Raw genomic sequence first — 27,419 nt, forward strand, 5'->3', positions numbered from 1 at the left:
AATTACGTTTTTCTCTATCCCACGGTGACGAGACACATAACACGATAGACATACATGTACGCGACACAATATAAAAACAAGAAGGCAAAGATTCAAACAATCAATAGTAAGAGTGATGAATAAATAATAAATAAACAGATAACACAATAAATAACGGAGCCAGCAAGCATAGCGCAAAAGTAAAAAACATCATAAACAAAAAGGCACAAACAATAAATAAGAGTAATAACAAATAATAAATAATAAGAGCCAGTGTGCATTCAGACAGTTCAGACAGTAAAAGTACAGGACGCTACGCAGAACGGGGGAGCGAGTTCAGGATCCTAACAGCCTGGAGTATGAAGCTGTTTGAGAGTCTGGAGGTGCGGGAGCGCAGGCTTCTGTACCTCTTCCCAGAGGGCAGAAGCTCGAACAAAGAGTGAGCGGGGTGACTCGCATCACTCACAATCGTGGTCGCCTTGCGGGTGAGATGGGAGGTGTAAATGTCCTTCAAGGAGGGGAGCGAAGCACCAGCAATCTTACCAGCAGTGTTCACTATGCGCTGCAGGGCCTTCAAGTTGTAGTCAGTGCAGCCGCCACCCCAAACAGCAATACAGCTGGAGAGGACGCTCTCAATGGTGCCGCGGTAAAATGCAGTCATGACGGCCGGAGGAGCGCTCGCTCGCCTGAGTTTCCGCAGGAAGTACAGGCGGCGCTGGGCTTTCTTTGCCAGTGACGCGGTGTTGGTGGACCAGGAGAGATCCTCACTGATGTGCACCCCCAGGAACTTGGCGCTGCTCACTCGCTCCACCACAGCACCGTCGATGGTCAGCGGCAGGTGTTGGGTGTGACCCTTCCGGAAGTCCACAACAATCTCCTTGGTCTTGTCGACGTTCAGCAGGAGGTTGTTGTCCCTGCACCACGTGGTCAGAAGGTCAACCTCCAGCCTGTATATTGAGTCTCGTCTCCCTTGGTGATGAGACCCACCAGAGTCGTGTCGTCAGCAAACTTCACGATACGGTTGTCGCTGTAGGTTGCAGTGCAGTCATGCGTCAGGAGGGTGAAGAGCAGCGGACTGAGCACGCAGCCTTGGGGGGCCCCCGTGCTCAGCGTGATGCTGGCGGAGATTTTGTCGCCAACACGTACTACCTGTGGCCTCTGACAGAGGAAGTCCAGTAGCCAGTTGCAGAGGTAGGTACTGAGGCCCAGCGCGTCAAGTTTGCTGATGAGGCGTTGTGGCACAATGGTGTTGAAGGCAGAACTGAAGTCCACAAACAGCAATCTCACATACGAGTCCCTCCTCTCCAGGTGGGTGAGGGCCGAGTGGAGGGCAGAGCAGATGGCATCCTCAGAAGACCGCTTGGCTCGGTACGCAAACTGGAAGGGGTCAGTGGTGGGGGGGAGAACGGATCGGATGTGCTCCATGACAAGCCGCTCAAAGCACTTCATGATGATGGGCGTAAGTGCCACGGGGCGGTAGTCATTGAAGCAGGACGGAGCGGGTTTCTTCGGCACAGGTACGATGGTGGCAGCTTTGAAACACGACGTGACGATGGCCTGCTGCAGGGAAGTGTTAAAGATGTCCGTGAAGACATCCGTCAGCTCACCAGCGCAGTCCTTCAGCGCCCGACCCGGGATGTCGTCAGGGCCCGCCGCCTTACGGATGTTGATGGCGGCAAGCGCCCTCCTCACGCTGTCGGCGGAGAGGCACAGGGGCAGCTCGTGTGAAGGGGGAGTGGCCTTCAGCGGGCAAGTGCTGTTCTGAGCGTCGAAGCGAGCAAAGAAGCGGTTGAGGTCACTGAGCAGACGGACGTCGCCTTCACAGCTCTGCGGCGCGGGCTTGTAATCCGTGATGGTCTGAATGCCCTGCCAAAGGCTCCGTGCGTCCCTGTTGTCCTTGAAGTGGGCGGTAATTTTGCACGAGAACGCCCTCTTTGCTTCTTTGATGCCCCGGGACAGGTCGGCCCTCGCAGTCCTCAAGCCAGCCTCATCCCCTGCTCTAAAGGCTTTGTCCCTGGCCCTCAGCAGCCTGAAGACAGCCCCTGTCAGCCATGGCTTCCGGTTAGCCCGAGTGGCGATGGATTTTGAGAGAGTCACATCATCAATACACTTCCTGATGTAGGAGGAAACAGAGTCAGTATACTCCTCAATGTCTGTCCGATCGTCGCAAGTGGCAGCCCTCCTAAACATGTCCCAGTCAGTAGAGCCAAAGCAGTCACGCAGTGCATCAGAGGCACCCTCAGGCCACACCCGTACCTGCTTGCGAACCGGCCTGGACGCTCTCACCATTTGTCTGTATGCGGGCAAAAGCATAACAGTGATATGGTCAGAAAGTCCAAGATGGGGGAGGGGGGCAGCTTTGAAAGCTCCTTTATGCGAAGAGTAGACCCGGTCCAGGAAGCTGTCGCCACGCGTAGGAAAATTAACATGCTGGTGAAGCCTCGGAAAAACAGACTTCAGGTTAGCATGATTAAAATCCCCAGCGAAGATGGTGAAACCGTCAGGGTGCGCTGTCTCTTGTTCACTGACAGCCTGGTACAGTTCACTAAGAGCCGCGACCCTGTCGCCTTTGATGTTGGAAGGCGGGATGTAAACCGCGACTAGCAGAATCGCGGTAAATTCCCTTGGCAGGTAAAAAGGACGGCACTTAATGATCACGAACTCCGCCAGTGGCGAGCAGTGCTTGCATACCACTACAGAGTCCCAGCACCATTCGTCACGGATGTAGACGCATATTCCACCTCCACGAGATTTCCCCCCTTGTACAATGGCCCGGTCCGCCCGATAGCACGCTAGCCGCTCCAGATGTACGGCAGAGTCCGGAATGTTGACAGTCAACCAAGTCTCAGTGAACACGAGCACACAGCAGTCCCGCACTGTCCGGTTTGTAGATTGCAGCAGGCGAATGTAATCCATTTTGTTGTCCAGCGATCGAACATTCGCCAGAAGAATGGAAGGCACGGCCGGGCGAGCAGGGCTGGCCGCCAGCCTGGCCCGGACGCCCCCGCGTTTGCCCCTCTTCAGCCTCCTCGCACACCGCTTTCGACGCTTCCCAACCGGGGGAGGAATAGCAGACGAGCCCGGCGACGCTTCAGGACGTAGCAGTCCGAGCTCCTTTGATGTTCCCGCATCAAAGTCCAGAACTCGACAAAAATATATAATGGTCAATACATGATCTTCCATTTCTGAAACCAGGTTGATTTTCTCTGAGCTCCTCATCAACCCCTTTCCGTAGTCTTTCTAAGATGATGCGGCTTAGCACTTTGCTTGGTGCTGATAGCATCATGATGCCTCTGTAGTTGTTGCAGTCTGTAAGGTCTCCTTTTTTGGGGATGACAGCAATAAGCCCATCTTTCCAGTCTGCTGGTATGTTTTCTCCCTCCTCCCATATTTTCCTGATGAGTGTGTGGAGCATAGTGGTTGTAGTGTCAACATCCGCCTTTAGGGCCTCTGCTGGGATTTCATCTGTCCCTGCGGCTTTGCCACGTCCTAGCATCATGATAGCCCTCGCTACCTCAGATCTTGTTGGGGGGGGCGCAATTGATTTTGAGTTGGTATGCTGCTGGTGGGATCTCTATTACTTGGTCGGGCGGTGGTTTATTCAACAGCTCGCTAAAATGCTCTGTCCACCTTTGTTGTTGTTCCTCCTTGGTGGTGAAGAGACGTCCCTCTTTATTCCGGATTTGTGTGTTGTTCTGTCTGAACCAGGGCTGTGAACTCGGACTCGGGGACTCGGAATCGGTCGGACTCGGTCATTTTTGCCGGACTCGGACTCGGTGCTGATTTTGACCGAGTCCACCGAGTCCGACAAAAAAAAAAATACGTTCCATTTTATTTTCATCATGCTGCTGAGAATGCACGTAGGAATACTGTCCACAGCCCTGCTTGCTTGTTATGAAGACAAATTCAGTTGTTGCGTGCACGCCCGCGCCTGCCAGCCTGCGTGCGTGCACGTACAAGACCCACAATGCCCCGCGCGCAACCAAGCTGGAAGAACCAGCCGCGGTTCTCCCCTGCCGCGGGAGCGCACACGCCTTATTTGGAAAGCGAAAAACCGATGTCGTACGGCGTCAGCGCTATGTTGTTTTCAATAAAAACATGAAGAACTCACGTTTGCGTCAGTCAATTTTAATTTTTATAAAGGATTATTCTCATTTGATGTCTTTAAATTCATCCGCGTTCTGCCATTGAAGCGGGGTGCATTCAAAGACCAGTCGTACAGACGGAACACTCATTCACTTCACCAAAACGCAACAATATAATTACGTGAGCTCTTTGCATAAACCTCGATGCAAAGAAACTCCTCGTTTTGGGTACAGGCTACAAGGAGTATAGCCCCATCCACCGTCCCTGGACAGCCACTCGGCCGAGCGCCGGCGCCCGACTTCAATCCACGGAAGTGAAAGAGAGCTCCGTCGAGTGACGCGCTGCTGACGTCAGCAGCGCGACGCGACGTCGCGGTCGCGCGTCAGCAGCGCGACGTTGCGTCAGCAGCGCGGCGGTTGTTTACATAAAGGACAAAGATCGACTCGTCCAGGGACGGTGGATGGGGTTTGGACAATGCTTTTATGCACGCCCGGTCCTACTGTACCGAGCTGTCTTTCACCTCCGTGGATGGAAGTCGAGGGCCGGCGCTCAGCCGGGTGGCTGTCCGAGGACGGTGGATGGGGCTCGGTCATGGCTTTTACGCACGCCCAGTCCTATTCTATGGAGCTCTCTTCCACTTCCGTGGCTGGAAGTCCACGCCGCCGCACGCCTGTAAGTTTGTTTTGTTAAATAAAGAGCCGTTTACCAAACCCACGTCTATCCTGGAACTTTGTTAACGGTACAATATAGTTATATAGTAGATCTGTGGAATAACGACGAGGCAGCGCGACGCTGCGTCAGCAGCGCGGCGGTTGTTTACATAAAGGACAAAGATTGACTCGACGAGCTGCTGCTGACGCGACGTCGTGCTGCTGTCGTCACTAATTTTTAAAAAAAAAAACATATATAAGTCGCTCCTGAGTATAAGTTGCCCCCCGTACTCAAAAAAACACAGGGCGCCTTATAATGCAGAGCACCTCATATTTGGATCAATTGATGAATTTGTTGATCCATACTGGTTGTACACAGCGCTCTGAAACATTACGTTTTAGTACGAGTAATAAATTACAAGGTCGCATCGCTTCCCAGCATTACAGCAACCGTGGTCAGGGGGCGTCACTGAATAGCTGTTGTACCCGCAAGGCTATTTCATTTCAAAACAGGCTGTTCCGTTAATGTTTTCGAGTACGTTTACGGATCAATATCCAACGGAATCTTAAATAAGCAGCACCAATGTGTTAACCAACCAGCTCAGTGACCTAGTAGTAGAGTGTCCGCCCTGAGACTGGAAGGTTGTGGGTTCAAACCCGTGTTCAAATCACACGGGGATGGGTTAAATGTAGAGAACAAATTTCACCACACCCAGATGTGTGTGTGACGATCATTGGGACTTTAACTTTAAGTCAATCTTTAGTCGGTTCCGATCACTTTTATGGGAGAGTGTTTGAGAAACGTGATTGTTTACAGGGGGCTGCCACAACACTTTGCTGAGGCTCATGGGAGTCTGTGAGCTGTAGCTCATGGGAGTTTGCGGGTGGCTAATGCTATAATAATACCTGCTATACACACGATTTCATCTCAAAATAGGCTGCTCCGTTAATGTTTCAAATGAATTTACGGATCGATATAGACAGAAAACATACGTAAGCAGTACCAATGTGTTCGATCGAATTTTAGTCAGTTCCGATCATTTTGTAGGAGATAGTTTGAGAAACGTGATTGTTTACAGAGGGCTCATTGGTTATTAGCTAGTGGATGCATACCGCAACCCTAGTCAACCTCAGTTTGTTGCAGTATAGCTTCTATTTTATGTGCCTTTTAATCCGGTGCGCCCTGTATATGAAATCATTTCTAAAATAAAAAAATCAATGCGGGTGCGCCTTTTGGTGCGAAAAATACGGTAAGCAAGATTCGGTTATGAGGCTGGAGCAGATTATTGGTGATTCCATTCATTTTAATGAGAGAAACTGCTTTTGGTTCGTGAACAGTCTTGCAATGAACTAAGTGAGTGAGCCAATATTTCACTGTCCTCACCATCATCTTTAAGTCATGTTTTTGATGTTACTGCAACGCAACAATTAGCTTGCCTATTGCTTTCTTATTCTTCAATGTTTTCAAGTGGCAGTGGATACCCAGTGCTTACTCACCATTAAGATTTACGTCTTACATGAATGAGAACCACAAAATGAACAGTTTTTTTTCTCAGATGAGGAGAAGACACTCCACTGGAAGATTTTTCAGATGCATATGTAATAAGAAAATGTTCAGCTTTTTGAATGCATTTTGTGATGCATCAACACATCAAATGCACAGTCATTCATTGAGAAAGTCTTGTATTGTATTGTATTGTATTGTATTGTATTGTATTGTATTGTATTGTATTGTATTGTATTGTATTGTATTGTATTGTATTGTATTGTATTGTATTGTATTGTATTGTATTGTATTGTATTGTATTGTATTGTATTGTATTGTATTGTATGCATTTGAAATGCACCACACATATTACTAGATCACAAACTAAATTGCACATTATTATATTGTGATCATACACACGCATGCACCCACGCACCCACGCACGTATGCACGCAGAAACACACACAGGCACGCACACACACGCACACACACACACGCATACACACACACAGACACAAAAACAAATCAATGATAACATAGCATTTGAGATGAAGGTGAATGATTATTTGTTTTTGGAAAAGTCGTATTGACCCCGAGTCTCTTCTTTGTGTCTTTTCTCTTCTCCAGATGGTAACAAGAACAAAGAAGATTTTTGTGGGAGGAATATCAGCCAACACGATAATTGAGGATGTGAAGCATTACTTTGAACAATTTGGCAAGGTAAGACCATTTAGATGATGTCTTCATGCTCACTTTCAGTCTTTACAGTCAAGTTGAATCAATTTTGTTCATACAGCACCAATTTATGCAACACTATCGAAAGGCGGCAAAGCTAAACCAAACAAATTCACAGCTTTTGGATGTTTATTTAATAATAATAATAATAATTCATTTAATTTATAAAGCGCTTTTCAATGACCCAAAGATGCTTTACAGGGAATAAAAAGGGTGGGGATGTACGGGGGGTGGGGAGACAATAGGATATAGTTAATAACAGGACATCGGTCAGCAGTGCGAACAAGATGGATGGAGGAGCAGGAGGGGCGGGAGCGGAGGTTGTTGAGGTTGGCAGTACGGGAGGTGGGGGTGACGGGGGGTTGGTAGTCCAGAAAGAGGAGATGGTTGAGCCATCGGGGAAGTGCCGGTCCAGATGTAGCAGGGACGGCGAAGGATCCCAGCCTTGTGTGAAAGCAGCAGTTGACCAGGTGGTGATGCCGGTCGACCACGACTGCACCCGCTCGAACGGCAGGCCCCAACGCACCACGGCGGCACATAGCAGAGCCACGGTTGGCGAGCCCGCAGGGAGTGGAGCCCGTCCCCCGAGGACGCCGGACGGAAGGCCAGAGAGCCGGGCCAGAGCTGCCGTCGAGTCCACAGCAGGCGGCCACAGGCTCAGAGTCGGGAGGCAAGACTCTTTTTGGTGGTGGTTTTGGCCAGTTGGCTGTTGGCTAGCTGGCTAACGTAGCTGGTAGTCCGAGGGAGAGGAAACAGATAGGTGAGAGCGGAGCTGCGGGGATGCGAGGTGGACGGAAGACAACACGAGAAAAATAAACGGGTGCACTGAAAACGGGAAAACGAAAACCAAGTAACGGACACGGTCCGGGACAGAAGCGGCAGTCAACAGATCTGACACCAGCGTTGCTCTAACCCAGAAGACAACAGACGGTGAGGGAGGACACAAGATGGGAGTTTGATGCCTCAGCAAAACAAGTCAAAGACCGTGGCTGGACATTTGTTGCTGTTTGAATTTTGATTCTGATCTAATTTAGATAAGTTATATTTAGATAATACAGTAAACATGTAAATGTAAACCTATGACCTATGAAACAATGTCCATCATTGTTTGATGTTGAGGACTGTTCATTCGTATGACCATTAATATGATTGCAACATTGGTTCGAACCTCGGGCAGGACCTGGCCAGATGACACATGCGTAAGTTACAAGATACAATAAGTGCCTCAGTTTTTGATCTAAGAGTGACTTCAGACACGATATGCTAACACTGTTAAAAAAATTAATGCGGGTGAATGTAACTGTAACTACATTGCCCATAAACATCCATTCAGGGTAGGGGTGGGCCTTCGGGCAGCAAGAACTAACCCTCAAACCACACATTGAACAATTGAAAAAATTAAAAAATAACTAAGTAGTAGGAGTTGCTGATGGTGTAGAGGTACACTCGCCTGACTTGTGTGCGGGAAGCGTGGGATCGATTACAGCTCAGTGAAGGTGTGCATGTGGGTATGATTGGTTGTTTGTCTGTGACTGGCTGGCGACTAGTTAAGGGTGTAGTATGCCTTTTCGACTGATGCCAGATGTGATAGGCTTCAGCACCCACAACCCTCAACAGGATGAGCAGTGTTGAAACTGGATGGGTGGATGGAAGTAAGTAGTAAAATAAAAAGAGAATTGAGGGGATTATAAACATGTTTCACCAACTACAGTGGACCCCCATTTTTATTTAATATTTTTTATTTTAATTTAATTATCTTTGTTGTGCTTTTTTTGAGGGGGAGGATGAGTGTGATTTCTTTGTAGTTGCAACACACCCTCCAGCCTTCTTAAAAAAGGGCTGACCACCACCCTGGTCTGCCAATCCAGGGGCACTGTCCCTGATGTCCATGCAACATTATAGAGGCATGTCAACTAAGATAGCCCCACAACATCCAGAGCCTTTAGGAACTCCAGGCGGATCTCATCCACTCTTGGGGCCTTGTCACTGAGGAGCTTTTTCACCACCTCTGTGACTTCAAACCCAGCGATAGAAGCATTTCAGATTCTTCAGGCTCTGCTTCCTAGAATGTGAGTCAGTGGAATTGAGGAAGTGTTTTCCCACCAATTCACAACATCCCGAGTTGAGGTCAGCTGGAGCCCATCACTATTATACACGGTGTTAATGGTGCACTGCTTTCCTTCCCTAAGATAGTAGACCAGAATTTCCGCAAAGTCGTCTGGAAGTCGTTTTCCATGATCTTGCTGAACTACTTCTATGCCCGAGTTTTTTCTTTAGTGACAGCCGATGCTGGGTTTCACTTGGCTATTCGGTATTTGTTAGCTATTTCTGGTGTCCCACAGCCCAAAAAGGCCTGATGGGATTCTTTCTTCAGCTTGACCGCATCCCTTACCGTGTCTACCAGTGGGTTCAGGTGGACTGTGGACTGTGGGTGAAAGGCGACTCCAGCCTGGATTGGCCGCCGATCAGCCACAGAGAACATATACCATAGACAGAAAATCATTGATACATCCATTGAGATTGAATTAATCCCATAGTGGATGTGCGAAGTTCTCTTTTATATCATTGCATCCCTAATGACAGCACATAGGCATTACATAAAACGTGGGTTTCTAAAATGCATCAGAGTTGTTTGCCGTGAGCATTCGTGGTGTATCTGCAGAGGGAGAATGTGCTAGACATTTCCAAGCAAGCCCCACTGTACTGTAAATGCAACAACCGCACTGTACATGTTCTCGAGGTTACGTTAGACAGTGTCATGTCTTCGCTCCGCTATAGATGGATGGATGAACAGATGGATGGATGGATGGATGGATGGATGGATGAATGGGTGGACGGACAGACGGATAGCTAAAGCAATTTGAACCAATAATTTCTGCCTCAAAACTCCTTTAATCAATTAGACAATGAAGTTCTCAACCATAATTGACTATCCTTTTCCATTTGTCTTTTTTTACATGTCACCCACAGTGGTTGGAAATCATAACAAGCATACTTTGACAAACCGGCATGATCGTTGCCCAAGACTCAAACCCGCAAGATCTGTATATACCTTGTTGAAAGCCGAATGCACTAACCACTAACTTGATCTGCCAACTCAGTAGCCAGCACCATCTTTTCAGAATTTTGAGAAAGTGAGGTTTGCCTTACATACATTTTGTGCAACTGAGCTGACATCCGCCACACAAATATGAATTTAGATAGTTTCAATGTAGACAGTAAAAGTAAAAGCCAATTGTAACCATTCACACACATACACACCTCCAGACAATTTGGAGTCGTCAGTCGGCCTACCATGCATGTCTTTGGAATGTGGGAGGAAACCGGAGTACCCGGAGGAAACCCACGCAAGCACGGGGAAAACACAGTAAGGCCAGAACCAAAGGCCAGGACCAAAACCTTGCACCTCTGAACTGTGAGGCTGACGTGCTAACCAGTGCTCCACCATGCTGCTCTAATAGGTATATTGGACCTTATTTCCAAGCCACTGCCTGTGTTAAAATGAGTGGAAAGCATCTGGAAGAGCATCCAAAACTATGCCAAACTTTTAATTACTGTGCCAACATTGCAAGATGTATGGTCTTTAAATGTCTGTATGAATGGCATATAATGAAACCCAGAAATGCCTTGGGGGGCTGGGGGGTATGTGTTGACCATTTTTAGAAGTCGATTTGGTCCACTTTTTTCCCCCAGCCTGCGCCTTGGGTTAAGTGTGGGAGTCAGGACTTGACAGGGGCAAGACTCCTGATTCCAAGTTGATAGTATGAATGAATGAATATTATCTGGGTATTATCAACACTTATTCTTGTATTCTTCTGTAAAGTGGAGAGTAGACTGTTGATTCAAATCATCTTGAACTTTCTGATACATTATATATCCCTACATTGATGACCCTGACCTGAGCATTTTCAACACCAAAAGTAACAACTACCTGGCACTGCCTACAGCATTCAATGCAAATGAGTTGCACAACTTTTGATAGCCGAACGAATGGGCGTGCTTTCAACACATTTAACCCTGGAGGAATCAAAGACTGACATGATGAATAATTAAAGAAATTACATAGGATGTGACAGAGAATTTTCATGTCACGGCCGCTTCCGGATGCCTCAATCATGGCCAGAGTGTTGATGCTGTTGGAGACGTCTCCTGATACTGTCAAGTAGATATGTAGTGCATGCATTTTATGCACCAAAAAAAAACAAAAAAACACTCCAGACAAAAGTGGCCCAAAATTGCAATTTTGTTTTGGTTGAAAAGACTTTACTGAAACAGCACAATCAAAACAGGATGTTGTGATAACACAAGCAAATACCTTTAGCATTGTGCTCTGGCTAAGCAGTGCGAAATCCTGGTCTCTTTCGCAGCAAGCTGACTGCTTGGACTGCCATCGCGCTTCGGGTAAGATTAGATTTAGGAAAAAAAGCAGCCACTGCACTGTCATCAAGCTTGAGGTTTTTAGTTTTAGTTTATTGTTTAGCACATATTATTATATCAATAACTGTGCAAGGAGGGAGACGAAGCCTAGGGCTTGTAAAGAGCTCCACTCCTTCTAACCCCCAATTCCAACCCTTAATGCTGAGTGCCAAGCAGGGAGGCAATGGGTCCCATTTTTACAGTCTTTGGTATGACCCGGCCGCGGTTTGAACCCACAACCTTCCAGTCTCAGGGTAGACACTCTAACCACTAGGCCACTGAGCTGGTTAGGTAAGATTAGATTTAGGAAAAAAAGTGGCCAATTAGACCTGGGTTTAACGCACTTCAGGGTGGCCCGTCCTCAGTATAGAGCTAAGAAATATGGGTCGTCGGCAGTTTGTTACTAAAACCTATGAACTCGAGACACCCATAACACTGATTGTTATGCACTGGCTCAAATTGCTAAAAAAAAGTTGAAAACAAGCAAAAATAGATGGTAGATAATAGCATTAGGTGGCAACACAGCAATTGCAGACGCGACATCGTTCTCAGTGTTGGTACAAACCCTGTCCGTGCATGTGTGAACAACATTCCACAGTTAATTTTTGTTCATGGAGTTTCTAAAAAATATCTTTAATGTGTAATATTGGCTACTTCCTAAATTGCTTACTGAAGTACTGTAAACTTGCTGACGGCCATTTTGCGTTGTTATTCGCTAAGCAAGCTTAATGCAGGGCTCATACCTAACAATTTTCAAAGTTTCAGACTGAAGACAATGTCAGACAGAAGTTTTAAAGTTTTGCTGGAGTCACATCGCGCCCCTGTCATCTCAATTATGTCTGGCAATTTTCCTAGTCCTGGCTACACAACAATATCAAACGTGTTCGATATTATAAGTCTTCCTGAGTTTGCCGTGACATGACACTACCAACAAGCAATAGAAGAGCTCTAACAAAACCGAAAACAGGAAACCACGTAAAAAAAATCATGAAATCAGCTTAGTAAAAGGGAAAACACCTGCAAAAACATGACGGATCGTGATGGGAAAATTTTGCAATGTGGGAAAAAATGCCTGCAGTTGTAGTCTAGTAAATAGCGACCCTAAAAAATTCAGACTTTGTAAAAACTCAGTTTGAGACTAGGCTGTAAACAAAAATGCTCAAACTTGATTATAGTTACAGTTTTTTTCCGTGTATAGTGCGCCCCCATGTATAATACGCACCCTAAAAATGGCATGCTGATGCTGGAAAAAAGCTTGTACCCATGTATAATACGCACCCAATTTTTATGAATTTAAAAAAAAAAAATTTTTAATTTTTTTTTTTTTTTAAGTCCCAAAGATCGTCACACATGCAGGGAGGCAATGGGTCCCATTTTTATAGTCTTTGGTATGGTCTTAACTAGGCTGGATGTCATTTTTTTTGTTGGCGTTGATTTCTCCGACTGCCCCTAAACGCACCACCGCGCTCCGTGCGCGCACGGGAAAGAGGCGGCTCTGTATGGGAGAGACGTTGAAGAGGAATAAAAACACCCTTGGAAACCAAAACTTGCCCCTCGTCGTGACTCGGAGCCGCAACAAATGTTTCGGATTTGTGTAGGGTACATTGTGACAGACGGCAAACTAGCAGGTGATCGAGCGAGCGTCTGATACAAGAGCATTGCGGTCGTATGGAGCGTGTTTGAAATGAACAGCAGAGACGAAAGGAACAAGGCAAAGTGTTGTGAAATAAAATATTACCTAAAAATTAAAAAAAAAAAAAATAAAAATTTTTTTTGTACCCATGTATAATACGCACCCCAGATTTTAGGACAATAAATTAGTTAAATATTGCGCACTATACACGGAAAAAAACGGTAATTTTTTTTGTTGGCGTTGATTTCTCCGACTGCCCATAAACGCACCATCGTGCTCCGTGCGCGCACGGGAAAGAGGCGTGCGGACGTGAAAAAGGCGGCTCTGTATGGGAGAGACGTTGAAGAGGAATAAAAACACCCTTGGAAACCAAAACTTGGTGATTTCAAGTTTCATTTCGAGGGACATTTGCCACGTCTCGGTTGTGTCTAGGTTGCCATAGTTTCTGTTCGCGTCGCCCCTCTCTTCCTGTGTCACCTCAATCGATGTAACGTGTTTTGTATTTAAGTCCTGTCTGCCCCTCGCTCATCGTCGGATCATTGCATGTGTTACTGTCATGATGTCTGTTTGCTTTCTGTTCCTGTCTTTGGTAATGTCACCCTGTCTTTTTGTTCCACGACTTTGTCGGTCAGTCCTGTTGTTAGTTTTGTTTTCTAAAAAAAAAAAAATATATATTTAAAAAAAAAAAACTTAAAATTTTTTTGTACCCATGTATAATGCGCACCCCAGATTTTAGGACAATAAATTCGTTAAATTTTGCGCACTATACACGGAAAAAAACGGTACACTGATTTCTTGCTCCGTTTCACGTTATTTTCTGTCTCCACAGCAAATATGCCACAATGTGTGGCAAACGGTTGTATCAATAAGTCTGGGAGAAGCATTACATGCACATTTCATCGGTAAGAATGCAATTATAAATTTTCTCTCGCAAAGTATAGAATACCGTTTTTTTCCGTGCATAGTGCGCCCCCATGTATAATACGCACCCTAAAAATGGCATGCTGATGCTGTAAAAAAGCCTGTACCCATGTATAATACGCACCCAATTTTTATGAATTTTTAAAATTTTATTTTTTTTTTTAAGTCCCAATGATCGTCACACACGCAGGGAGGCAATGGGTCCCATTTTTATAGTCTTTGGTATGGTCTTAACTAGGCTGGATGTATTTTTTTTTGTTGGCGTTGATTTCTCCGACTGCCCGTAAAGGCACCACCGCGCTCAGTGCGCACATTTGAAAAAGGCGTGCGGACGTGAAAAAGGCGGCTCTGTATGGGAGAGACGTTGAAGAGGAATAAAAACACCCTTGGAAACCAAAACTTGCCCCTCGTCGTGACTCGGAGCCGCAACAAATGTTTCGGATTTGTGTAGGGTACATTGTGACAGACAGCAAACGAGCAGGTGATCGAGCAATCGTCTGATACGAGAGCATTGCGGTCGCATGGAGCGTGTTTGAAGTGAACAGCAGAGAAGAAAGGAACAAGGCAAAGTTGTGAAATAAAATATTACCTGTAATACGGATTTAGGTAGAGAACTGAACTCTCGCTCTTTATATAGCTGACGTGTCTTGCGCATCCGTTCTGTGCATCGGATCCATAGTGCGCATGCGCAGTCATACCGCCTCCGTATGACGTCCGGTCCGCGATGGAGATTAAAAAACAAACAATATTTGACAATAACACACCATCAAGGATTGCGCCATCGCATCCGTATGATATCCAGTATGCGTGTGTGCGCGTGTGCGTGTGTGCGCGAGAGCGAGAGAGAGAGAGTGCGAGAGAGAACGCTCAACCGTAGCGCGCCGCCGACCGCCCAACTGCACCGCGCTGGTCGCATTATTGTGACAGAGCCGTCGCTGAAATTTAGAAGATATTTTTAAAGTCCCGATGTACTTTCTAAAATTTAAGTGGACCTCAGTGCGTACTGCACAGGGAGCTTAATTTGGTGCGGTCGCGCAACCGCAGCGCGCCGGGCGCTCACTGTCGCATTGCTTAAAGAGCGCCTTTGTGTTTTAGGATGAACAGCAGAGACGAAAGGAACAAGGCAAAGTGTTGTGAAATAAAATATGACCGACCTGTAATACGCATTTTGTTATTTGCTGATTGAAACTGCTAATTAAAATGTGAATTGAAACTAATAGGAAGAAAACAACTCTCGCTCTTTATAAAGCTCACGTGTCTTGCGCATCCGTTCTGCGCATCGGATCCATAGTGCGCATGCGCAGTCATACTGCCTCCGTATGACGTCCGGTCCGCGATGGAGATTAAAAAACAAACAATATTTGACAATAACACACCATCAAGGATTGCGCCATCGCATCAAACGATGTGTCGTCAATTATGAATTTTACTGACTAAGTGTGTTGGGCAGGATGGCTGAATGCAATGCGCGATTGACAACAAACAAGAAGAAAGGTGATTTCAAGTTTTATTTCGAGGGAGATTTGTCATGTCTCGTCCCCAGTTTTGCTATGTGTCTAGGTTGCCATAGTTTCTGTTCGCGTCGCCCCTCTCTTCCTGTGTCACCTCAATCGATGTAACGTGTTTTGTATTTAAGTCCTGTCTGCCCCTCGCTCACCGTCGGATCATTGCATGTCTTACTGTCATGATGTGGTTTCTGTTCCTGTCTTTGGTAATGTCACCCTGTCTTTTTGTTCCACGACTTTGTCGGTCAGTCCTGTTGTTGGTTTTGTTGTACTATGACTTTCTTTTAAAAAAAAAAAAAAAAAAAAATTAAAAAAAAAGAAAATTACAAATTTTTTGTACCCATGTATAATGCGCACCCCAGATTTTAGGACAATAAATTAGTTAAATTTTGCGCACTATACACGGAAAAAAACGGTATATCTCTGAGTGCTACTCAAAGATTCATCTGCATCGTGTTTTCAGAACCATGAACAATGAAATGAAAGAACAGCAAATTCATTCTATTTGCACGTTAGTAATAGGAAACTGAGCAGAGGTTGGCAGCAAGCGCAAAATGCCCCCACCACGGCAGCTGGCAAGAAGGCAGCATGGCAGCTGAGGACTCTCTCCCTATCTGCCGTGAAACCCTGCACAACGCTCAGTATTTGTAGAGCTTTTGTATTTAATAATCAAGCATTAACTTGGAATTTTATACTGTCAATTTTTTAACAGCCATATTTTTGTTATCACTTGACTTTATGCAATCATATTACCAGGGTCCCCTGAGATGACACGTTCATCTATGGGTGACACTTTTTTTGCACACATTACACAAGCATACACACACATTACATAGCACTACAGAAGGAACCAGGGAGCTCGCAAATAATTTTTTTCGGCCATGGTGTCCTGATTTTTGGTTTTTAGTTAGGCCCAAGAATTTTCCTTTTGGGATCACTACTGTCAAATATGTGACTCGCAAGACTTTCTTTTTGTTGGAATTCAAACTGTCATTAATAGAGAAGGCAGACCACTTGCTGTTCCCAAACGGCCTCGGAGATACGTACGTAGGCTTTTCTGTTTACACACATCTTCCTGCACCAACACGCACAATACTAACAAGTTCTCTACACTCTTCAATAAAAGATTATTATAATTTGGCTATGGAGGCGGACAGGATTTTTCTCGCTATCTGACACTAGTTTGTCAATGCACTACTTCCCTACCGGGGAACTTCTGCTCAGATCCCAAAGGAGCCTTTGAGAATTTGACCTGGGATAACCATAAGTAAACTTGTTCAAAAACAGGTCAAAATGATTTATGCTTTAAAACAAAGCTTCTTACTGTGTGCTCTTAAAAAATGGCTCACTCGCCCCTTTGTTCGCAAGAGATGGTTGAATATTGGGGTCTACTCCATTGTGTCATATTGTACGTTCACCAAGCACAGAGCAGTTAAGTAAAATAAATGTAAATTACTATTTTATAAGGGCGGTGTGGCTCAGTGGTACAGTGTTGGTCTCCCAACATGAAGGTTTTGGGTGCAATCCCCATCCCTGGTGACCATGTCAAAGTATCCTTGAGCGAGACACTGAACGCTAGTTTGCTCCCATGTTGTACACCAGTTGTACAATGACAATAAAGGCATTCTTCTTCTGTTCTTTAACATTTGAACAGCTTCTCTAACTTAATAAAAAATTCTATTCAGTTGAAAACTGGTACAAATGACCAATTGTATGTTGAAAATTCACTGTGAATGATGAACAACCATCAGTTAGTGTTACTAAGTGGCATGGTAGACACAAATGATCAGAGTTCACTTTTCAAAATACATAATCCCAGCATCTGAACCATGCGCCCTTCAAATGCTGCTGACACACGCACAAGAATGCACTAAAGAAATAGTGCGTGAAACTAGCATGAAATAATTTGTTGCCAATAAAAATAATCCCCACGTTTGGTACAGAGATGACTTGGACTTGGTTAATAGCTAATAGTGGTAGAGTGTCCGCCCCTGAGACTGGAAGGTTGTGGGTTCAAATCCCGGCTGGGTCATACCAAAGGCTATAAAATGGGACCCATTGCCTCCTTGCTTGGCACTCAGCATTAAGGGTTGGAATTGGGGGGTTAGATGACCAAATGATTACCGAGCGCGGCACCGCTGCTGCTCACTGCTCTCCTCTCCCCCAGGGGATGGATCAAAATCACACGGGGATGGGTTAAATGCAGAGGACAAATTTCACCACACCCAGATGTGTGTGTGATCATCATTGGGTTAAGTAAAATTTCTATCGTGATTCCAGTGCACACAGCAACCTGTGAAAGAAGTTTCTCTGCCCTTAAATTAATCAAAACCCACCTCAGGACAACAATGGCAGTTTTGTGTCAAGGACAGCGCGTACCCTTAATATAGAAGACTTCATTAAACAGCTAAACTTTGCTTTTCTAATTGCTTCTGTTATTGTGAATAAGGTAGTGACGTGTGAAGTTCAGTTTTCATTTTTTACAGAACGTATTGTTGTATATTAAACTGTCTTGTATATTGAATATTGTTCAGCATATATAGTTTGTAAAATATAAATATATTGTAAACTGTACTTTTGTAATGTTTTGTGATTGTACAGTTAAGACTTACAGCCGCAACCCCCAGCCACCCCAGCTTCTGCAGCGCCCCTCTTTGCCACCCCAGTGAAAAAAATCCTGGCTCCACCAATGATGGACCGATACAACTGTGCTAGTCTCACGTTCCTTTTTCACCAACAATATAAAATGCTCACATATACAGTTTATTGTTAAGGCATTTTTTAATTCTCTCTTCTCAATTTATTCATGGTGTCCCAGTGCTGTGTGCTTAGAGGTTTGCGTTATCAGCATCACAAATCCCATGTGTCCTTCCTTGACTGAATGAGAGCTCTGGGAATGTGTGGTACTGTGAAAAGACAGTTTAATTGTTTTTGTTCCTCATGAGCCTCCCGTCGTAGGGAATGCTGATGAAGGATTGATATCTTTCTCTGCAGCATAATAGTTTTAAAATTATGGCGTATTTTGTCGGCTGAGGCTTTGTGTTCTAAATAGTGAATAACCGCTCCCTCTATTTTTTTTCCCAACACAATGACTTCTTTTGACAGTTCTGTACAACAATGATCATCATCACTATCTTCATTTCCTCTTCATTCTTAACTCAATGACACCAGCGACACTTTAATAACTATGTCAGCGGAAATATGCCACAATTCCGCTTGATTGTATTCTGTTGCTTGAATTTAATTTTCTATGCACATGCTCTTTGTGCATTGTAAATAAGGCGGCAGAAAAGAATCAAATTAAGAAGTGGTATCACTTTTAACAGTCCAGCCAGTTATTTTCCAGCATTGTCTCGGTAGATAAAAGCAGCCATGGGGCAATTTGCATTTATAGAGGCCTTCCTTGCTCTTTGCAGGGTTTGTTAAACCATTCTCTCTACTTCTTCTAATAACAGAAGTACAAATTGCAGGCTGTGAGTGCGGACATGGAAGGATGATTGGATGATTGGAAATACTTTATACTAATTTGTCACATATTTTGAACAAAGTCATGCTAATCTGGTAGCTCTGAGGTTGTGGTAATTTACAGACTGAGACCTGGTGAGAGCTCACTCCAATTGTTGGGACACGTTGATAAGACCAGCCACTGTGTGTGCATGTTTGCAAATGTGTGAGTGTGTGTACCCTTCAGTACCATGATAAATTACCTTCTTATCTGGCTGAGTCCAGAGAGGAGCACGTGGCAGCATAGGATTGACAAAGCTGGAAAGACGGCAGTGGTTGCTGGAGAAAGAGATGCCAAAAGCTGAGATGGGAGGTGGGGTGGCGGCATCAAAAAGATGGAATAGCTTTAACAAGTCAAAGGTGTTGCTGCTCAACAGATTGGTGTGGAGGTGCAGTGATGAACAATGAGCCATGTTTCATCCATTGTTTTATAAATTACTGCGCCAGTATGAGTAGAAAGAAATATTTTTGCTGGACATTTACTTTTACTGACGGAAAATATATGTATTTTTAAATATATTTCTTATTGTTCCTTTTGTCGCTAATACAACGAGAAGGACAATTTTGCCTGGTGACATTACTGACGCATGGATGGAGCTCAACTCTGCTATTTTTCTTTGTGTGAAGTATTTACAAGCATTTAGTATATTTTACATTTTCATTTTTGTGAATTATACAATACTATAATACAAATTAATAACACAGTTCTCTTTGATATTCAAATATAAGAAAAGTGCTTGTGTTTGTTTGCAGATTATGACTGCAGATACTATAAATATCAAAAAAGTCAAAGTCAAAGTCTGCTTTTTTGTCAATTTCTTCCCGTCAAGACACACAGAGATCGAAATTGCGTTTCCCACTATCCCACGATGACAAGACATATATATATATATGTATCTATATATATTATATTATATTGGTCCACGGACAAACAAAACAATCAAGTAAACAATACAAAAAGTGAAAACAAGAAGGCACATACAACGATTAAATAAGAGCAATGAATGAATGAATGAATAAATAAATAAATAAATAAATAAATAAATAAATAAATAAATAAATAAATAAATAAATAAATAAATAAATAAATAAATAAATAAATAAATAAATAAGAGCAACATGTTTGAAATGGAGCAATTGTGAATACAGCAGACAGTCAGAATATAGCGCAAAAGTACAGAAGGAGTAGTGAAAGGCAGCCAACGTGGCTCAAAAGGCCAGGACGTTATGCAGCCGAGGGTGGAGGGGGGAGAAAGTTCAGGATCCTTACAGCCTGGAGTATGAAGCTGTTGGTGAGTCTGGTGGTGCGGGAGCGCAGGCTTCTGTACCTCTTCCCAGAGGGCAGTAGATCCGACAAAGTGTGAGTGGGGTGACTCACATCACACACAATCGTGGTTGCCTTGCGTGTGAGATGGGAGGTGTAAATGTCCTTCAGGGAGGGGAGTGAAGCACCAATAATCCTACGAGCTGTGTTCACTATGCGCTGCAGGGCCTTCATGTTGTATTCAGTGCAGCTTCGACTCCACACAGCGATACAACTGGAGAGGACGCTCTCAATGGTACCACGGTAGAATGTGGTCATGATGGCTGGTGGAGCACTTGCTCGCCTGAGTTTCCGCAGGAAGCAGAGGCGGCGCTGAGCTTTCTTCGCCAGTGATGCAGTGTTGTTGGTCCAGGTGAGGTCTTCACTGATGTGCACCCCCAGGAATCTGGCACTGCTCACTCTCTCCGCCCTCTTAATTGGTGTTTGCAGGATGGCTTGAAGTAAAATTGTCACGTGTGGAGCAGTATATGGCGCAGACATAACACAAAAGTAGAAAAGTAAATGTCGTTATCGAAAAATCAACAGAAAGCAGGGCTGGGCACTCAAAATAACTCGATATTCTACCTGGATGAAAGCTCAACGCACTGACAATTTCTCACAGAGTAACCAGAGATTATATACTGCAAAAGTCTATATAACGGAATAAAGGTTGACATAACAGGCCAACGGGAAACAGTAACTGCATAGCAACTGATACATTATAGAATCAGGCTTATGACACAGTTAATAACTAAAAAAGACAAAGCATAAAGGATCAGCAACTTTATAATATCATCAAGAAACGACGAGTCACAGACCGGTCACAACATAAATTAAAACTGGTTTGTTAAAGATCAATTGGTAAGAACTTCAACTTCAACAAGGTTTTCAGCATCAAAGGTAAGTGATTTAACCTTGAGAAGTAGTCCAACAGCACTACTAACTACTAGCAGCTAACCAGTCAAAGAAACAAGTCTAGTCAACTCCAACAACGACTGCAGCAACACGCAACTTCAAAATAATAGCGGCAATTGATGTACGTGTATTACTTGGAAGCCTTTTATTTTGAAGTTGACCTGAAGTTGGTGGCATCTTATTGTATGAACAAATGTTGCAGTTGGCTTGACTTCTGTGTCTCATGATCCAAACTAAATGAACAGTTAGCCAAGGCAGGAACATTTCTCGTGCATTTTTTTTAATTAGGTACTTGAATTACCCAAATTACTTGAGGACTCGTTCTCATAAGAAATGACTGAAAATGAACAAATGTGGTCCAACCAAATTATTCCATAAAAAATTCAAGATTCAAGAGTTTTTATTCGCCATGTTTGAGCGTGCCAAACAAGGAATTTGACTTTGATACAGCACAGCCTCTGTTCAACATTTAGGTGACTAACAATACTCAGGACACATGAAAAATGACAAATATTCTCAAACATCCCCTGATCTTAAACTCCCAGGAGGGCAAAGAAAAACTCAAAACTCCAACTAGAGACCACAGATGGGAGGGTCCCCATCTAATAAATCTAATAAATCTGTGTAATTTAATAAAAATGCCCTAAACAAAAAAAATCAGGTCACGGTTAACCGAATATTTTGTTGCACTGTTTTTTGAGGCAACCACTGAAAGGAAATTACAGCTTTAACGGTAAAGGAGATAAAACAACGTAATCTCAAGTAACTTCTTGTCTTCTAGTCAGATCATCACTGAAAAAGCGTGTCGGTGGTAGGGGGTACATGGCTTTATGGGCATTGCGTACAAAGATAGACTTTTTACAAGTCTGCTTTGGATGCATGGAGGACTCTAAATTTTACTCAAACTTCTGCAGAGGTTTGCATGTGGTTGTTTGAGGAGCAACTATTCAGTGGTATTTTTCCTGTGCTTTTTCATCTGTAATTATGAGAAGCTAGTAAAGCTGCAACACCCAACGATGACAATTTCAGAGACACTGAAAGGTGTTTGGTCCAACAGTATTCTATGAAGTCTTGCGACATAGTTGTATCAATCACTGTCAACGAATTTCAAGATTTGGTGATGAACAAACATGTAGTTGACCAACAGAGTGAAGAGGTCGTCTCCATCTTTCCTTCTCTCGATTTACGCTCAGTGATGGGGGAGTGGAGATAGCAGCGAGATATGTATGCTGCACCACAAAGAGATACAGGGCTCACTTGTGTCCACGCAGAGGAGCATTGTGTTTTCTTTATGCAAGCAGAGACATTGGACTACTTGGTGCTTTTATGTCCTGTATTGGATGGTCTTTTTCAAAAGTTGAAAGTTTCCCATAAAAGATATGAGAATTTCGAGTGTAATTAAACTTGATTTGAATATTCACTTTTTTCTTTACTTAATTCACATCAAGCAAAAGAAAATCAACAACAAAGTTTGAAATTAAGATTTGCAACCTTACTCCTGTGTAAAGTCTCATACATCCAATTTTAGTCCAAAAGTGTTGCAGTCTTCACATTGTAAATCTTGGTCAAGACCTTAATGAGATTTTCCAGCAGTGACAGGGCTTTTATTTGGTTTGCAACTGTCAATCTGCCACAATTACTTTTCCCATGCATATGAGCGCATTGACAGGCCGAATGTTTTATCAGTCAAAGTCTGCTTTATTGTCAATTTCTTCACAAGACACACAAAGAGATCAAAATGATGTTCCCCACTATCCCACGGTGACAAGACATAGTACACAATATACATACAAGTAAACAACACAAAAAGTAAAAACAAGAAGGCACAAACAATGAATAAATAAGAGCGATGAATGAATAATAAATAAATAACATAATAAATAAGAGGACCAAAAATGGAGCAAGTGTGCACACAGCAGACAGTCAGAATATAACGCAAAAGTACAGGACATTACGCAGGAGGGGGGAGAAAGTTCAGGATCCTAACAGCCTTGAGTATGAAGCTGTTGGTAAGTCTGGTGGTGCGGGAGCGCAGGCTCCTGTACCTCTTCCCAGAGGGCAGAAGATCAAACAAAGAGTGAGCGGGGTGACTCACATCACACACAATCGTGGTCGCCTTGCGGGTGAGATGGGAGGTGTAAATGGTCTTCAGGGAGGGGAGTGAAGCACCAATAATCTTACCAGCAGTGTTCACTATGCGTGGCAAGGCCTTCATGTTGTATTCAGTGCAGCTACAACCCCACACAGCGATGCAACTGGAGAGGACGCTCTCAATGGTGCCACGATAGAATTTAGTCATGACGGCCGTAGGAGCACTTGCTCGCCTGAGTTTCCGCAGGAAGTACAGGCGGCGCCGAGCTTTCTTCGCCAGTGATGCCGTATTGGTGGTCCAGGAGAGGTCCTCACTGATGTGCACCCCCTGGAATCTGGTGCTGCTCACTCTCTCCACCACAGCACCGTCGATGGTCAGTGGCAGGTGTTGGGTGTGACCCTTCCGGAAGTCAACATCAATCTCCTTGGTCTTGTTGACGTTCAGCAGGAGGTTGTTGTCCCTGCACCACGTGGCCAGAAGGTCGACCTCCGACCTGTATTGAGTCTCGTCGCCCTCGGTGATGAGACCCACCAGAGTCGTGTCTTCGGCATATTTCAGCACGCGGTTGCTGCTGTAAGTTGCAGTGCAGTCATGTGTCAGCAGGGTGAAGAGCAGCGGACTGAGCATGCAGCCTTGGGGGGCCCCCGTGCTCAGCGTGATGCTGGCGGAGATATTGTCACCAACACGTACTACCTGAGGCCTCTGACAGAGGAAGTCCAGTAGCCAGTTGCAGAAATAGATACTGAGGCCCAGCTTGGCGAGTTTGTAGATGAGTCGCTGTGGTACAATGGTGGTGAATGCAGAACTGAAGTCCACAAAGAGCAATCTCACATACGAGCTCCTTCTCTCCAGGTGGGTGAGGGCTGAGTGGAGGGCAGAGCAAATGGCATCCTCAGAGGACCGTTTGGCTCGGTACGCAAACTGGAAGGGGTCTATGGTGGGGGGGGGAGAATGGATCTGATGTGCTCCATGACAAGCCACTTCATGATGATGGGAGTCAGTGCCACGGGGCGGTAGTCATTGAAGCAGGACGGAGCAGGTAGTCCTACCTGGATAACACACATCCAGCTGTCTTTGGCTGTCTGCTGTGTAATGGATTTGTTTGTAATGAGCACCTGAGCTTGTTCTGTTGCTCTACTTGATTTTCCTCTCATCTGCCAATTGTATATCTGACAAATATAAAATCCACATAATGACACAGTCATACGAGAATGTTAAATCGAATGTATACATTCTAATTGCCAGTGTTTGCAGATATTTTGTGGTAAGTAACAAGAATTTGGCATGTTTTTTTTCCACCTCCTTGAGTGACGACAGTTCAAATAAATTCAGGTCAAGTCAACAGAAGTTGGGATCTAAATTTCTAAATTGATTTGGTTGATAAAGACAAAAAAACAGGGGAAACACTGATACATGGCTTTATTGAGGAGAATGTTTTGATAGTCAGTTACAAGAATGATTTTTGCGAAAACATTGTCTTGTGCCAGCCTAAAAACTAGGAGCTTCTAGGGTTCAAAATTCTGTTTAATCAGTTAAAATGAGTAAATAAATGACAGACAGACAGACTGACGGATGAACGAACGGACAGACAGACAGACAGAATTTATAGATCGAGAGAGAGAGAGAGCGAGAGCGAGAGCGAGAGAGAGCGAGAGAGAGCGAGAGAGAGTGAGAGAGAGAGAGAGAGAGAGAGAGAGAGAGAGAGAGAGAGAGAGAGAGAGAGAGAGAATAGATAGGCAGGCAAGGCAGGCAGACTTAATGTATATCTGTTAGAGGAGAAAAAAAATAACGACACTTTGCCACATGTCCAGGTTTAGCTAACATGTAGACTGACATAGAAGAAAATAGAACTTAGAAAAATTATTCTAAACGGGCATCTCAGGGACATACATTAGTTCAACAGCAGACCAGCTGTTCAATCAGAATCAATCAGTCCTTTACATTAGACCAGTGCTTCTCAAATAGTGGGGCCCCCCAAGGGGGGCGCGGTGCTATACCTGGGGGGGCGCGTGTGACCCTGGGGAACAGGCTTTTTTTTGGCAGTACTAGAATAAAGTGTAATTGCGCATCTACTACAGTAGGCGGCAGTGGCGCTCTCATTGTTACTTCTGTCACGTTTGCGACAGTGCAACATTTTACGACTTACAAGACAAGTTAGGATAGTTACGGTGGGGAGTGGGGGGCGCGAATAGTTTTCTTCTTGCTAGGGGGGGGCGTAACATTGCTAACTAAGCACTGCATTAGACTGACCAGGATGTTATAAAACGTCTTGTCAGTTAGCACTTATTGAAAACCATGAGAAAATTGGTATCAGTGTTTCAAAATAGCATGGAGAAATGTGCTGTATGTATAGTGTGGTGTGCTTAAAATGATTTTTAATTCATCGAGCAGAATCTTATCTGTTCCCCCTTTCCTTTAGGTAGAAGATGCCATGCTAATGTTTGACAAAACAACTAGTCGACATAGAGGTACGTATGTTTAGCAACTGCTGCTATGCCAATGTACACATCTGTGTTGTATCATATATGGCCAAAATATGGGAGCTTTTGTCAGTATATTGTGTCCAATTCAGAACCGTTTACACATGCTGGAGAAAAAGACACACTCACACTATTGACACAGCAGTCATCTCTGCAAGTTTGAGAATAAGTACACTCCTTCAAAGATACTTCCAATCCTGAAGGTCAGGTTCATTGTTGTTTATTACACATAGCGTTCACTCTGCCAGACAATCCATGCTAAATCTGACCTCTTATCGTAGAGACTCACACTGCTGGCTGACACACAACAAACAGACATGACTGCACAACAGCTGGAGAATAGATTCCACCAACAAAACACACCACATATGGCATTAGTACTAATACTTTTATTCTCCCTAAATTTGGTGAGTCCCCTTTGGCTATTTTACCCCTACGATACGTCAATAGGGATCTACACCGGCATTTATTGATTGGATGATGAAGGACAGAGAGATGAAGAGTGAGAAGAGGGTCAAATAAGAGAAAGAGAGGGAAAGAAAAAGCAGAAGAGAAAAGATGCCCCAAGTTGAATAGGAGCTAGATTGAAGGAAGAAAGCCTGTGTGGTCTGATAAGGAGCCACTTCGGTGGCAGGATTGTTATCTCCACCACGTCCTCCCTGTCCAAACATCTTATCTTGGCTTTAGCAAACAGCCCTCTGCCCCCAAACAGAGGACTTAACAAAGACACAGAGGGGCTAAGGACAAGATTGTGAGTAGTTTTAAAAAGTGATTGATGCCAAATCACTAACAACACATTCAAATAAATTTTAAAAAGTGCCTAATCCTTAGTATATCCAAAATCTCATCTCATTTTTCACATATTGGCAACGTTGTTTATGTAACACTGTAACATTAACAACTAATTAATGAACGAAGACTTTGTTAGCTGAAGACTTGCGGCATTAAAATAACTTCAATAGTGATATTGCTTTGTTTAAATATCGGTGCCATAATTTCATTTTCTTTTTTCATTTGGGCATTATGAATCGAGTTGTAAATTGTTATGCAAAATGCAAAATCAAACTTTACATATGTCAGTTTTACCTTGGTAGCTACACCTTACGTTCTAATACACTAGTTGTTTCTTCTGTAATTTAAGTTCTAAGTCATAAAAACTCTGTCAGGCTGCTCTCAACGTTTGTTTGTTTTATTCAATACCGTGTAAGTATTTTTATTCTTCTTCTCTTGTCTGACTTGGGTGAGAGGCAGCCTCATTGCATGATAGTGCTCTTGGCCTATTATTTTTTTGTCTGACCATGTAGGAGTATTGGAGGGCGCACTTCATGTGGAAATGGTTCTTATAAATAATAGGGTTGGGTAATAACCAGCTGCTTTTGACCTTGACCACCACCGTGTCAATTGCTATCAATGATTTCAGCACGGCCTCTGATTGCCTCAAATTGAGACATGCATTATTAAGTTAATGTATTCTTTAAAGCTTGGCACTCCGTGAGGTACCCATTTCAGTCCCACATTTATCATTTAATAATCATAGCTTAATGTATGTCATTAATAATTTAATCGCACATTCTTAATCTTGTAAGGAGCAATTGAGGACCACAATTTTGATCTTTAAATTGGTGATTAAATATAAATCTTCCAAAAAAATTAAAATAAAATGAAATGTTCCATCCATCCATTTTATATACCGCTTGTCCTCAGGAGGGCCACG

The 27,419-nt window shown here is 44.0% G+C and overlaps 1 protein-coding gene across 1 annotated transcript in view; it reads left to right on the top strand.

Annotated features, from left to right (window-relative positions):
* Nucleotides 1–27,419, top strand: part of msi2b (musashi RNA-binding protein 2b) — a 139,806-nt gene that overhangs the window by 40,263 nt on the left and 72,124 nt on the right. The window contains exons 7-8 of the mRNA XM_061281951.1: nucleotides 6,829–6,921; nucleotides 25,645–25,693. Of these exons, the coding sequence (XP_061137935.1) occupies nucleotides 6,829–6,921; nucleotides 25,645–25,693 (142 nt within the window). The remainder of the gene's footprint in view (nucleotides 1–6,828; nucleotides 6,922–25,644; nucleotides 25,694–27,419) is intronic.

Source organism: Syngnathus typhle, linkage group LG6, assembly GCF_033458585.1.
Source record: "Syngnathus typhle isolate RoL2023-S1 ecotype Sweden linkage group LG6, RoL_Styp_1.0, whole genome shotgun sequence".
Classification (NCBI taxonomy): Eukaryota; Metazoa; Chordata; class Actinopteri; order Syngnathiformes; family Syngnathidae; genus Syngnathus; species Syngnathus typhle.